This window comes from Camelina sativa, chromosome 12, assembly GCF_030686135.1.
Source record: "Camelina sativa cultivar CO46 ecotype springtype chromosome 12, ASM3068613v1".
Taxonomy (NCBI): domain Eukaryota; kingdom Viridiplantae; phylum Streptophyta; class Magnoliopsida; order Brassicales; family Brassicaceae; genus Camelina; species Camelina sativa.
Window position 1 is genome coordinate 39,288,959 of NC_141891.1, and position 13,665 is coordinate 39,302,623.

The following is a 13,665-nucleotide window of genomic DNA, read 5'->3' on the forward strand; positions in this document are numbered from 1 at the left end:
GCATTTGCATATATTGGATGAAAACAGGTGCTAAAGAGCCAAAAATGGGGAAAAACAAGGACAACTCGAGCATGTACCTGAAGGAGCCATCGAGCTACAAGAACAAGTCTGAACCCCAACACGATCGAAGAGGATCCAAGAGCGCAAAGAGCAACCCGAAGATCCACCCGAGGAGTTACCCGACTCAAGCCTCGTGTACCCCATCGAGTAGACCATCGGGCAGGTCTGGGAAGCTAGGTCAAATGGGTTTCCATATATAAACCCCCTCTTTCCCTAGCTTGCAAACGAGCACGCCGCAGACCCTCAAACCAGAGAGCAAGAGCTTCTGTGAGAGAACTGAGCGACTCAACATTTTCTTCTTGTTTTTGTACTTTTAATTTGTAGTTTTTCTTAGATCTTTTATCCCTACTCTTTTCTACTCTACTCTATCTTTTTAATAATGTCATTTTCGTTTATTTCTATGGTTTTATCATTCGTTTCTATGTTCGATGATTAGGTGTTCTTGATCGGTTAGGATGCTTTAGTTGATTGTTATGATAGATAAATTTCCTTCTAGGTTGATGTTATTAATGCGGTCAACAGACCGACAGGTTGAGACTAGATCTAGGGCGTTTATAATGCTACAGGCCGAAAGGAGTAGATAAAATGTTTGATTAGGTCAATGCTAGGGGTATACTTAACTTTGAGTGACAAAATCATATAAGTCTAAGTATATTGACAAAAAAAAGAATTGTTCTTAATGCCTGCTTGTTCATATTGCTAGTGCGACAGTGTGGTAGTATGTTCAAGGTTGATTGTTACTAGTGCGACAGTGTGGTGACAAGGTTTTAGAGGTTCATTGTCTAGGAAATAATTGCTTGAGGCATGTAAGGTATCCGTATTGGTCTAGAACACTTAGGATTCGATTACCCCCATCCTTAGGAACTTTCGTATTTCATTCCTTGCATTTTCCTTACTTACTCGACCACTTACCCGATCAGGTACACGATAACCTGCATCGAGTAATACCTCGAGCTGTTCATAGTTCACTTCCATACTCGATCACCCCACTCGATCATGTACTCGATTGCTTTCATCGAGTGCTTAGGTCATTTGGTTTGCTTGTCTATATTCTTTTACCTTGTTCATATTAGAACTGTTAGAACCAAACCCCCTAATTGCTTGGCTTGACTTGCTTGATTCTGATTGCATCCTATCTGTTAGCATAACAACCATTTGGATTGATAACCCTTTCTACTACAACTGCATAGAAGTGGTATCGGGAAAGAACCCTTTCTACTACTACTGCCGAATCCTAATTGACACTGGGAGTTCGTTAGACCTGATTTTCCTCGAGACGCTTGCTAGAAGTGGTATCGGGAAAGAACACATCGTAGGACCGCCCTCACCTTTGGTCTCGTTTACCAGCGAGACGTCAATGTCCTTGGGTACGATCACATTACCGGTGTCTACTCAAGGAGTGGTTAAAATGGTGGAGTTCACGGTGTTCGATCGACCTGCGGCCTATAATATTATTTTGGGAACTCCTTGGCTCTACCAGATGAAAGCAGTGGCCTCGACGTACCATCAGTGCGTCAAATTTCCGACCCCACAAGGAGTACGGGAGGTTCTAGGAAGCCAAAGGATGGCGAGGAGCTGTTACCTCGCAAGTCACAAGCTCCTGGTCCAATAGCAACCACAGCTCGAGGTCCCGAAGAATCTAGTTCGGAAGCAGTTAAAAGGTGACCTCACCGAGTCAATTTTCATCAATAACAAGTTTTCGGATCAAGAAATCAAGATTGGAGTGGGGTTGGGTGACGAGCTCCACGCCTGTCTGATAACCTTCCTAAAGGAAAGGATGGCTACCTTCGCGTGGTCCGTAGACGAGATGCCCGGTATCAGTTTAGAGGTTATCTCCCATGAGCTGAATGTGGACCCGACATTCCGACCTGTAAAGCAGAAGCGAAGGAAGCTGGGCCCTGAGCGAGCTGAAATCGTTAACAAAGAGGTTGAACGTTTGTTGAAGGCAGGACAGATACGCGAAGTAAAGTACCCCGAGTGGCTCGCAAACACAGTGGTAGTCAAGAAAAAGAATGGAAAGTCACGAGTCTGCGTTGATTTCACCGACCTGAATAAGGCCTGCCCCAAGGATAGCTTTCCACTTCCGCACATTGATCGGCTAGTTGAATCTACCTTGGGGCACGAGTTGATGTCTTTCATGGATGCTTTCTCTGGCTACAACCAAATCCTTATTAACCCAGACGATCAGGAGAAGACTGCGTTCATTACAGACCGCGGGACTTACTGTTACAAGGTGATGCCTTTCAGGTTAAAGAATGCGGGAGCAACTTACCAGAGACTGGTAAATCGAATGTTCGAGCACCATCTCGGAAAGACCATGGAAGTTTACATCGATGACATGCTGGTAAAATCAATGGAGCCAGCTCGCATCTCGCGGATCTGAAAGTTTGCTTCGACATCCTGAATCAGTTCGGGATGAAGCTTAACCCTACGAAATGCACCTTTGCAGTCCCGTCAGGGGAGTTTCTAGGGTATATCGTCACAGAGAGAGGAATTGAGGCGAATCCGAGGCAGATCAATGCTTTCTTGTCTATGAGTTCTCCTAGGACTTTACGCAAAGTGCAATGCCTAAATGGACGGATCGCAGCCCTCAACCGCTTCATCTCTCGATCTACGGACAAGTGCCTCCCGTTCTACCAGTTGCTGCGAAAAGGGGGAAAAACTTTCTCGTGGGATACGAAGTGCGAAGAGGCGTTTGCTCAGCTCAAAGCCTATCTATCTGAACCACCGGTCTTGGCTAAACCCGAGTTTGGTGAGCCGCTTTTTCTTTACGTAGCCGTCTCGGACAGTGCAGTCAGCGGAGTCTTGGTTTGTGAGGAAAGGGGGGAGCAGCGACCAATTTTCTACATCAGCAAGTCATTTACTGGGGCGGAGTCCAGGTACCCTATGATGGAAAAATTGGCCCTAGCAGTAGTCACTTCAGGAAGAAAACTGCGGCCTTACTTCCAGTCCCATACAATCATAATCCTGACGACGCAACCACTACGGATGGTATTGCATAGTCCAAGCCAGTCCGGGAGGCTAGCTAAATAGTCTGTTGAGTTGAGTGAATACGACATCGAGTTCCGGACTCGAACTTGTGCAAAGGCGCAAGTGCTGGCTGATTTCTTGATCAAACTCCCACTAGCCTCTTCGGTTAGCGACAATGTCGAAGCCCCATGGACGTTGTATGTCGATGGCGCTTCTTCCAAGTCGGGAGCAGGAATTGGGGTCCGCCTCACTTCCCCTACAGGCGAAGTGATCGAGCAGTCATTTCGCTTGGCTTTCAGTGCGTCCAACAATGAAGCCGAGTACGAATCCTTCCTTGCTGGTTTACGCCTCGCAGTGGGGATTGGTGTCCGAAAACTCCGAGCTTTCTGCGATTCACACCTGGTCACCAACCAGTTTTTGGGGGAGTACGAGACAAAGGATGGTTGTATGGAGGCTTATTTGTCCACAGCTCGGGAACTAGTCACTAAGTTCGAGGATTTTGAAATCACTAAGACCCCACGAAGTGAAAACTCCGCTGCGGACGCTTTAGCATCTTTGGCGTCCACTTCGGATCCCGCGACGACCAGGATTATCCCCGTCGAAGTTATCCAATATCCGAGCATTCGACTAGAAAACTCAAACGTCGTCACCTGGGCAATGAAAAAGCAGCTGGCTGCAGAGGAGGCAGCTCGCAAGACGTCTGCGGACTCTTTGCCACCGAAGGACCCAGCCCCCGTTATGCCTACTCCAATGGACGTTCACCCACTTCTGGCAGAGCTAGACGCGAGTCAAATTTCGAAACCGGCAAGCTCACCGGTTGCCAATCAAGCTGTTATCCCACATGCTACTTCGAGCGGCACGAATTCTAACAGCTGAGGGGCAGATGACTGGTGGAGCCCGATCTGGACTTACTTGGAAAAAGGGGAACTCCCAGCCGACAAATGGGCAGCTAGGAAACTCAAGGTTGTCAGTGCGCGGTACTGCGTTCACAACGGAATACTTCTAAGCCGAAGTGTAGCTGGTCCGTATCTAACATGCGTGGCTGGTAGTGAGCCTGCGATGCTAATGCGAGCTGTTCACGATGGTCCCAATGGAAATCACTCCGGAGGTCGGACTCTGGCTTTCAAAATCAAAAGGCAAGGTTACTTCTGGCCTACCATGGTCACAGACTGCGAAAGATATTCTCGAGCTTGTGAGAAGTGTCAGAAGCATGCCCCGTCAATTCATTAACCTGCCGAGCTCCTGTCTTCGGTATCCGCACCTTACCCATTCATGAGGTGGTCTATGGATATCATCGGTCCATTACATCGAGGACCAGGAGGAGTTCAGTACGTGCTCGCTGTTACCGACTATTTCTCCAAGTGGGTAGAAGCGGCAGCCTATGCGAAAGTAACAAGTGACGAAGTGGAGCAGTTCGTGCTTGAGAGCATAATCTATCGCTATGGCGTCCCGTGTGAAATCATCACGGACAATGGTCCACAGTTCATCTCCTCGAAGTTCGAAGAGTTCTGCGCGAAGTGGAAAATTCGACTCAGTAAATCAACTCCTCGTTACCCACAAGGTAATGGGCAAGTCGAGGCGATGAATAAGGTCATACTTGCCAACTTGAAGAAACGGCTCGATGCTCGCAAGGGGCGATGGCCGGACGAACTTCAGGGCGTCCTCTGGGCGATCCGAACAACACCTCGTCGGGCCACCAATGAGACACCTTTCTCCCTGGTTTACGGAATTGATGCCGTAGTTCCAGCCGATATAGAAATGCTCGGAATCCGTACCTCGCTAAACCCACTCCGAGCTGAGGAGAATGAAGAATTCCTACAGGATACTCTCGATACAATCAACGAGCGTCAGGACCAGGCCTTGGTTCGGATCCAGAATTACCAGAACGCAGTAGCTCGGTACTATAACTCCAAAATCCGAAGCAGACCCTTGGCAGTTGGCGACCTAATCCTCCGGAAAGTTTACGAGAACACCGAGGAGCTCAATGCAGGAAAGCTGGGAATTAACTGGGAAGGACCGTACAGAATTACTCGCGAAGTCCGAAATGGAGTCTATCAGCTCGAGGACTCAGAGGGAAAACCAGTCCCGAGGTCTTGGAATTCTTTGCACCTTAAACTCTTTTACAGTTAATTTATTTGTATCGACTACGATTTAGCTTGATCCCGATAAGGGTACGTAGGCAGCCCACTTCGGGTCCAACTATCCATATTAATAAAATTTAAAGTTTTCTTAAACTTTTTTATTAATAATGGTTTCTCAAAAAAAAAAAAAAAAAAAAAAAAAAAGAAGCCGAAGTCTGACTTCGCGTAAATCATTTAAGCTAAGGTTCATCTTCGCAGGTCTAAACCGAAGTTTTCACTTCGTACTCAGCTTTACTTTAAAGCTTAACGTTGCGAAAACTCTAAACCGAAGTTCTTACTTTGTATTCCACTTTACCTAGTAAAGTCAAAACTTAGTTTCTTATCTAAACCGAAGTATCCACTTCGTACTCAACTTTACTTATTAAAGTTGGGGTGTCATCTTTTCGAACTACTTAACCGAAGTTCTTACTTCGTGTTTATTCCTGCTCATATCATCTTTTAAAACAAAAGATTGCGGAAATTAAGTTCGCATTTAAGATGACAAAAAAAAAAAAATTTGGAGTGGTCACCACGACCAAAACACTCCAAAACAAGTCTGAAAATAAGTACTACAAACAGGGGGGCAACCCGTGCCATAACAACCCCAAAACGAAAACTAAGGATTAGGAAGAACAGGATCAGACGCCGCTTCGGATAGGGCCAAGCCCATCTCTGCGAGCTCCTCTTCCGGCCTGGTGTTTGCCAGAAAATCGTCCATTCCCTGCTTTGACATTTGCCCGAGATTAGTGCCGGACTCGTCGATTGTGACACTTAGCGGGTTCTCGCTGCACAAGAGATCGGGTGTATCCGCCAAAAGATCTGAGAATACTGAGAGGTCGAGGTCACAAGGAGTTACCTTCGAAACCTTCTCGTCTGCCTCCTCTTCGTCAGCTTTCAGGATTCCGAGCTCGGCCTCCATGTCTTGGATCTCTCCTCTGGCGATCTCCTCGATCAGCATCCGGTTCGCCCTAATCTCAGCAGCTCGGACCTGGAGCAGAGCTAGCTTCTCCCTCTCTTCGAAGGTGACCCTCACCTCCTCAACCAAAGGAAGGAGAGTCCGCCTCATTGCCTGCCTCTCCTCCTTTCGTACCCTCTCAATCTCGCAGCTGTTGCCAGCTTCGAGTAGCTGATTGCGGAGCTCGATCTCGTGCAACCTGTTCTTGGCCGCCTTCGCATCCTCTGCTGCTTCGAAGTAAAGGTCCCCCGCCTTCTTCAGTTTGTCTCGGAGGTCTTCGTTGGCAACCCCAAGGTCGAGCACCTCTATTTCAGCCTTCTTCATCCGCGCTCGGATTTGTTCGGCTTTCGCTACGGTGCTAGCATTCTCAGCCTCCAGCCTTGCGTACTCTTTCACCTGGGCTTCCAGGTCAGCGATCCTCTCTTGAAGAAGGTTCACCTCGGAAGATGAAGGGGAGGCAAACAATTGATCCTCGTAGGATGCCACCGAGGAGTTGAACTCGATCATTAGCTGGAAAGTCAGCTCGTCAAGAAGCGGATAAAAAAGTAAGAAAAAAAGGGGGGCCAAAGGGTATTACCTCGCCGATTTTATCCGCAAAACGGAAGAAGTTCGCACGATTGACCTCGGTCATGTCAGCAAACGCCGGAATCCGAACTCCGGGCCGTACATAGCTCCTCATTAGGTCAGCTGGGGACGCAGGGGGGACTGAAAGATTTTTGGACAAGTCATTTCAGTCATCAACTTTCGAACAGTCAAAGGTATAAACTTAAGAGCACCTCATAAAATCTATTACCTCGGGCGAGAGGACGTTGTTCCTTCAGCGGGTTCCTCCCAGAGGAGTCCCCGGAATCTCTAGGCGGGGGGGGCCTCTTTAGATCTCCTCTCCAAGGAGGGACCCCTGTCTTTCGAGCTCGGTTTATTTCGCTCATCCCCTAATGAGCCAGTCCGGGCTCGGACTTTTTCACGAGAAGAGGAGACGGTCTCGGGCTCCTTCCTCTTCTTCGATGAATCAGTTTGCTGAGAGGAAATCTCAGCAGAGGCTTTCTTCGATGCCGGGGGGAAGCAGCGACCTCCCGTGGCTCATCGCTAGAATCAGCAATGACAATCACGGAGGGAACCAACGGGCCAGCAGGAGCCCTGGTTGATTCTGTACCCAGCTCGGGAGAGCCAGTTGGAGGTGCGGAAGTCCCGCTCACCTCGGGAACGGAGGATCCGGAGGAATTCTTGTTAGAAAGGCGAGCTTTGCCTTCAGCAAGGGCCATTGCCATATGTTTCTTTGCCTCTTTTTCGGCAGCTCGGCATGCCCTTTCTTCCCTGTAATTCATCTCCGAAACACTCACGGGGGTAGAACAGACTAGAAAACGTCTTTCGAGCCTCACCGTGGACTCTCTGATCCTTTCGCAGGAGAAAGAATCCCAAGCAATCTGTCCCTGGCTGCAGAACCTCGAGAAAAACTCCGCGAATGTGGGACAAAGCAATCCGCGTTCGAAGTGATCTGAAAAAGAAACAGTTAAAAGGTGAGACAGGAAGTCAAGCAATACTTAACTTGGACCTAGCAAGGAACTCCATTCTACCAATTTTCAAAGTCCACTTCGATACGTGCGAACTCACACGGTGGCCGAAAGTGAGCTCGTGTACACCTGGAGGAAGTCGGCCAATGATAACTGGTAGTTGAACTCCTCCCCCAGAGTTTGAAGGCACAAGACAGTCCGAACAAAGTTGGGGCACATCTGGGGAAGAGCGAAGCCCAGTTCAAACATCATCGTCACGATGAGTTCGGGAAGGGGGAACGACAGACCGCACACAGAGAAGAATATCTCAAACGCGCAACAGTACCCCGGAGGGGGGTTCTCCGGAGACTCATGAGCCTCCGAGAATCTGATCTCCACCTCCGACGGAATCCCGGTGGATCCTCTAATCTCGGCTATGCTTTCCGCAGAGAGAATCGACGGCTGGTGGGGGCCGAAAACGCCCAGAATTAAGGGTTTTGCGGTTTTTCCCGATGAGGATTTTGGCGGAGACATGCTTTCCCGGTAAAAGTAGTAAGAAATAAAGGGAGAGTGAAGGGTTTTCCGGCGAAAGTAAAAGAAGTTCACAGAAGGAAAGAGAGAAAATTGAAAAACGGAGAAAACACAAGCACAATTGGGGATTAAGAGTGAAAGAGAAAAGTCGAGTTTACCTTTATACACGGAACCAGGGAGTAATGATTACCTGGGGAAGTGAAAGGTCTCGCACCGTTCTCTCTCTCTCGTATAGCTAACACGCCACCTAGTGGGCCCCGAGGCTCATTCGGGAAGGCAAATCTCATCATTACCACGATCAAATCATGGAGATATGGGAGATATTCAGTTTCCCAAAATCGATCGCTTGAACGTTAAAAGTCCCCCGAACTGTTCAGCTCGAGAGACTTGGGCGGCAACTGTTGTACCCACGATCTGCCATCTCGGGCAATAAGCAAAAGGGCCCATGCTGGGCTTGTCTAATGGGCCAAGAACGTATTACTGATCGGCCCATCAGGCCTGGAGGAAGGAAGTGAGCGCGGAGGTGATCCGTGTTGGTCAGCTCGCAGCTCGGGCCCGGTCAAAGATTCCCGCATTCAAGAGGATTAATTGGGTCGCACAAATCATGCCCTATTAATTATGTATTAATTAGATAATAAAATAGTCGGTATAAATATGTAAGGAAGGGGTCTTTTGTAAGGGGTCAGAAAGATTTTCCAAAAGCAGTAATACAAATTCAAATTCTCCAAACTCTCTCAATTCAGTTCAAAATTATAAACGGCGATAAGCTCCTCCACATTCGAATTACTTTGGAAGGAGAAACTAGATTTCAGTTCTCACACTCGTGTACAAACTCGGATACTTGCCTGTGCATGCAAACACGATCCAGAGGTAGTCAGAACCTGAGTCCTTTCATCGACAACATCGACAGACCTTGTCTACTCAGACAACAACAAGTTCAACCGGACCTAGCACCCATTGAGGAGACGATGAATAATGAGAACGGTCCACCAGCTCCTCAAGCAAGGACCAACATAGGAGCAAGAGATGCTCCGACTACTCACACTCAGAGGAATGGCATTGTGCCACCAGCTGTGCAGAACAACAACTTTGAGATCAAGAGTAGTCTCATCCAGATGATACAGAGCAACAAATTTCATGGACTGCCAATGGAGGACCCACTGGATCATCTGGATGAATTTGATAGGCTCTGTAGCCTAACTAAGATAAATGGAGTCAGTGAAGATGGATTCAAGCTAAGGCTTTTCCCATTCTCTTTGGGAGATAAAGCACACATTTGGGAGAAATCGCTCCCTAAGGAGTCCATCACCACTTGGGAAACGTGCAAGAAGGCATTCTTGGCCAAATTCTTCTCAAACTCCAGAACCGCAAGGCTGCGAAATGAAATTTCCAGCTTTGTACAGAAGAATAACGAAACGTTCAATAAAGCTTGGGAACGTTTCAAGGGGTACACAACTCGATGTCCACATCACGGATTCAGTAATGCTTCATTGCTGAGCACACTATACCGAGGAGTGGTCCCCAAGATACGGATGTTGCTGGACACCGCAAGCAATGGTAACTTTCTCAACAAGGATGTTGATGAAGGTTGGGACCTAGTTGAGAACTTGGCTCAATCTGATGGCAACTATAAGGAGGAATATGATCGCTCTGTGCGATCTACAGGAGAGGAAGATGCCAAGTACAAGAGGGACATGAAAGCCCTCAATGACAAGTTCGATCAGCTCCTCAACCAGCAGAAGCATGTCCATGCTATATCAGAGGAAGAGCAGTTTCAACAGCAAGATGGGGAGACTATGCAGCTAGAGGATGTTAACTACATCAACAACCAAGGAGGGTACAACAGAGGGTACAACAACTTCAAGCCGAACCCAAATCTATCTTATCGGAACCCGAATGTTGCAAATCCTCAAGACCAAACCTACCCATCTGCAGTTCAAGGGAACCAGACCCAACAGAAGCCTTTTGTCCAGTACAACCAAGGCTATGCGCCTAAGCAACCATACCAAGGCACCTACAACCAACCACCAGGATTCCAACAACACCAAGGTCCACAGAACCAGTCACAAGAAGTCGAGTTACGAGGTCTTATTCAGCAAATGATTCATCAACAGGCTACAGATTCTATGGACATCGCGAAACGATTCGCGGAAATGAGCAACAAAATTGACTCAGGGTACAATGACCTCAGTGCCAAGTACGAATCACTCAACACAAAGGTTCGATACCTGGAAGGCTACCACAACAACCAACCCGCACCAAAGATCAATCAACTGCCGGGTAAAGCTGTTCAAAACCCCAAGGATTATGCGACTGCTCAAGCCATTTTCCTAGATGATGATTATGAGGACCACCTCACTGGGGATAGTGATGATCAAGATGGGGAGGATGTGGAAGACTCAATGAAGAATGAGGCCGAATACTATATATCCGAGTATGAACCCGAGCCTTCACCCGATGAGACTGATCGAGTTGATGATCGAGCATTGGTTCGAGATTCACAAACTGACAAACAACTCGAAGTGAAACCCGATGACCTACACGATGATGTTGATCAGATGATGCATCGAGTAGATGTTGAGAAAGGAGATCAGCCTCAACCACCTGCACTGGTAGGAGGGGGGTTGGAGGAAAGGTTCAATACTGCACTTGACATCCAGTTGGAAGCGCTTGCAGAGCGAATGGCTAAGCGCAAAGATCCACCACCTAAGCTTTTGCCCCCACATGAGCTTCAGCAGGAAGCTGCAAAGGAAGCAGCTAGATTGGAGGATGAGGTTAAGGAGGCTGTCAATGAGATCGGATTTGAAATTCTAAGAAGTGAAATTTGTTTGGATCCCGAGATAAGAATTGAGGAAAAACTTGAAGATCCTGGCTCTTTCACATTGCCGTGTTCAATAGGATTTCGGATTTTCAAGAGCTGCTTGTGTGATCTTGGAGCTTCGGTTAGCATCATGCCACTTTCAGTTGCTAACAAGCTAGGATTCACCGACTTCAAACCAAGTAAGCAATATCTAGTTCTAGCCGATAGAACGGTAAGGCATCCGATTGGCATTTTAGAAAATCTGCCCCTAAGGATTGGGAGACTGGAAGTGCCTACCGACTTTATGATCCTAGATATGAGCAAAGAACCGGATGATCCACTGATTCTAGGAAGACCATTCTTGGCAACAGTTGGTGCGGTGATCGAAGTGACACGAGGCAAGATCAGGATAGAACATGGTGAACACCTCAAGATGGAGTTTGAGGTGAAGAAAGGGGTTAAGAGGCCAACCATAGATGGTCAAGCTTTTTCCACTAGGACCAAACAAAGAAAAAGGCTACATATTGAAGAGGTTAACACCACATTTGCCATGGAACCTGGACAAAATTTGGGAGATCTTTTGAACCAACCTACTGTAGTGGAGAGGATTCCAGAACCTTTTCCACATGGATCCCATGCTTAAGGAGCATGAAGAGTCAAGCTTAGTGACTCTAAACAAGCTCACTTGGGAGGAAGTCCCAAAGGTATCTTTTAGTTTTAGTCTATTTGCTTTATTTTCTTTTATTTAATTTTTCTATTTTGCAGTTTTATAAAAAAAAAAAAAAAGAATGGAAAATTGGGAAGAGGGAATTGGTAAACCCGAGGGTCAACCCGACACCGTACTCGACGCGCCTGATCGTGTCCCTGCTCAGGTAGCGAGTGGAGTCTGAATTCCACAAGCCAAGCCCACTCTCGGTGAAGCCCACCAACCGAAACCCTAGCCTATTTAAGGAGGTCGAACCCTTCTCCCTCCTCATCACTGATAAGTCTCCCTCATTCTCTTAAGCTTTTCAATTTCCATAAGTTTCTATTCTTCTCTCTCGATTCCAAGCTCATTCGATTTTCTTTGGAGACTAACCCTACTAATCCCAAGAATTAGCTTTTCTTTTTCTTCTCAAGGAATCGACATGGAGCCAACCGCTAGAACCTACCAAAGGAAGGGAAGACGATCCACCTCCACCGCTGCTACAACCGGAGGAGACGCCGCCGAAGTTCAACAACCCCAAGGAAGAGGAAACGTTCCACATTCCCGACCGTTAGGTGGACGTTTAGCCTCCCCAACCCGATGCACAACTCGATCCACCACCCGACCTGATGCTCGAGTAACCGATCGAGTAAGCCCCCGAGTTCGCTCACCAAGTCCAGTGGCGAGTGCTGTCCTTCGTTCTCCTCGACGTAGGGACCTGTCTACGTCCGAAAAGACGCTTACCGACCCTATGGAGGTCGATTCTGATGCTGGAGGAGAAGAACAAGGTGAGATCCAAACCTCTCGATCAAGGAATAGAGCCGCAATTGCAAGGGGGAAGAGACTGGCTTCGGAGAAGGCTGAGAAGGTGGTTGAGAGAGCAGTGGTTGAAGAGGATCAACATGCTGAGGAGGAGGAAAGAGAAAGAGAAGAGGAGCATAGAGAGAGGACCCGCCAAGCCTCGCGGAGGCTTAAGCAAAAGGAAGTCGACACTCCGGCGAGATTGTTCAAAGTCTTCCGGAAGATGAGCTTCGTTGGTACCCGATACCCTCACCGTGAGACAATGAAGCAATTGGGCATCGCTAGAGATGTTGAGTTTTTGTTCGATATGTGCCACCTGGGCAATATGATGCCTTCCCATCTAGAAGCTTATGAAGAGGATACGGTCCACTTCCTTTCAACCCTGAAGCTGCACTATTTCGAGGACCACCCGACCCTACTACCCGATGGGGAGATCGGGTTCTACCTTCTCTGTTCGGAACACGGAATACCGGCTGACTTTCAAGGAGATGGAGATGTTGTATGGCTTCAAGGCTGGTAGTGGGGAAGGTATGGAGGTCAGCAAGGAAGAGATGAGGTCCCTATGGCTGACAATAGGAGACAAGCACCCCTACAAGTCCACGAGCTCCAAATCTGCTCAAATAAGGAGCCCTGTTTTGAGGTATTTTCACAAGTCTCTCGCATGCACTCTTTTTGCTAGAAAAGAGACTGGGAACGTGAACGACCATGAGCTTCAGTTATTGGATGTTGCATTGTGTGGAGTTTTGGATAGTGCTAGGGATGGAACACCGCTAGTAGGAGACATAGCTGATACTAGTATGTTGTTCGTGCTACTCGATCAATCATGTACTTGAAATCTTGGGCTGTGAAAAGGAGAGAAGGAGGCGGCGAGATCTCTATTGGAGGACTAGTAACACCAATCTTAGTGGCATGCGATGTGCCCTTAAAAGGAATCGTCCACGAACCAAGGTGGCTGGATACGGACTACCTCGTGCTGGCGAGATTCTTGGCCTATGAAAGGCCTAATGACATGACATTTTTCAAGTTTGTCCATCCAACCGCCGGAGCTGCTCAAATGGTTTTAGCCAATGTCGAATACACCAAGGTTCGGTTAGGGCACAACATTGACTTCGCACCACCGTTGGAAGAGCTGTACAACCCGGAGGAGGAGTCCGAGGCTGAGAAGAGAGAAGAGACCGGGCAGAGACAAGGAGATAGCTCGGTGGAGTTTGATTTTGAGGAGTATGCATGCTCTCAAAAGCAACCAGTAGGAG

At 47.8% G+C, this 13,665-nt stretch overlaps 1 protein-coding gene and 1 non-coding gene across 2 annotated transcripts; both read right to left on the reverse strand.

Moving 5' to 3' along the window:
• Positions 1–5,766: 5,766 nt before the first annotated feature.
• On the reverse strand, positions 5,767–7,034 carry LOC147933343 (uncharacterized). Its single transcript, XM_087477410.1, has 3 exons — positions 6,899–7,034; positions 6,683–6,810; positions 5,767–6,615 (listed from the first exon to the last, which is right to left on the reverse strand). The coding sequence occupies exons 1-3, from the start codon at positions 7,032–7,034 to the stop codon at positions 5,767–5,769; spliced, it is 1,113 nt and encodes a 370-aa protein (XP_087333536.1).
• Positions 7,035–9,496: 2,462 nt separating this feature from the next.
• LOC147933344 (small nucleolar RNA R71) lies at positions 9,497–9,603 on the reverse strand. Its single transcript, XR_015576816.1, has one exon. It is a non-coding gene; the product is annotated as a small nucleolar RNA R71 (small nucleolar RNA).
• Between the last annotated feature and the right edge of the window lie 4,062 nt (positions 9,604–13,665).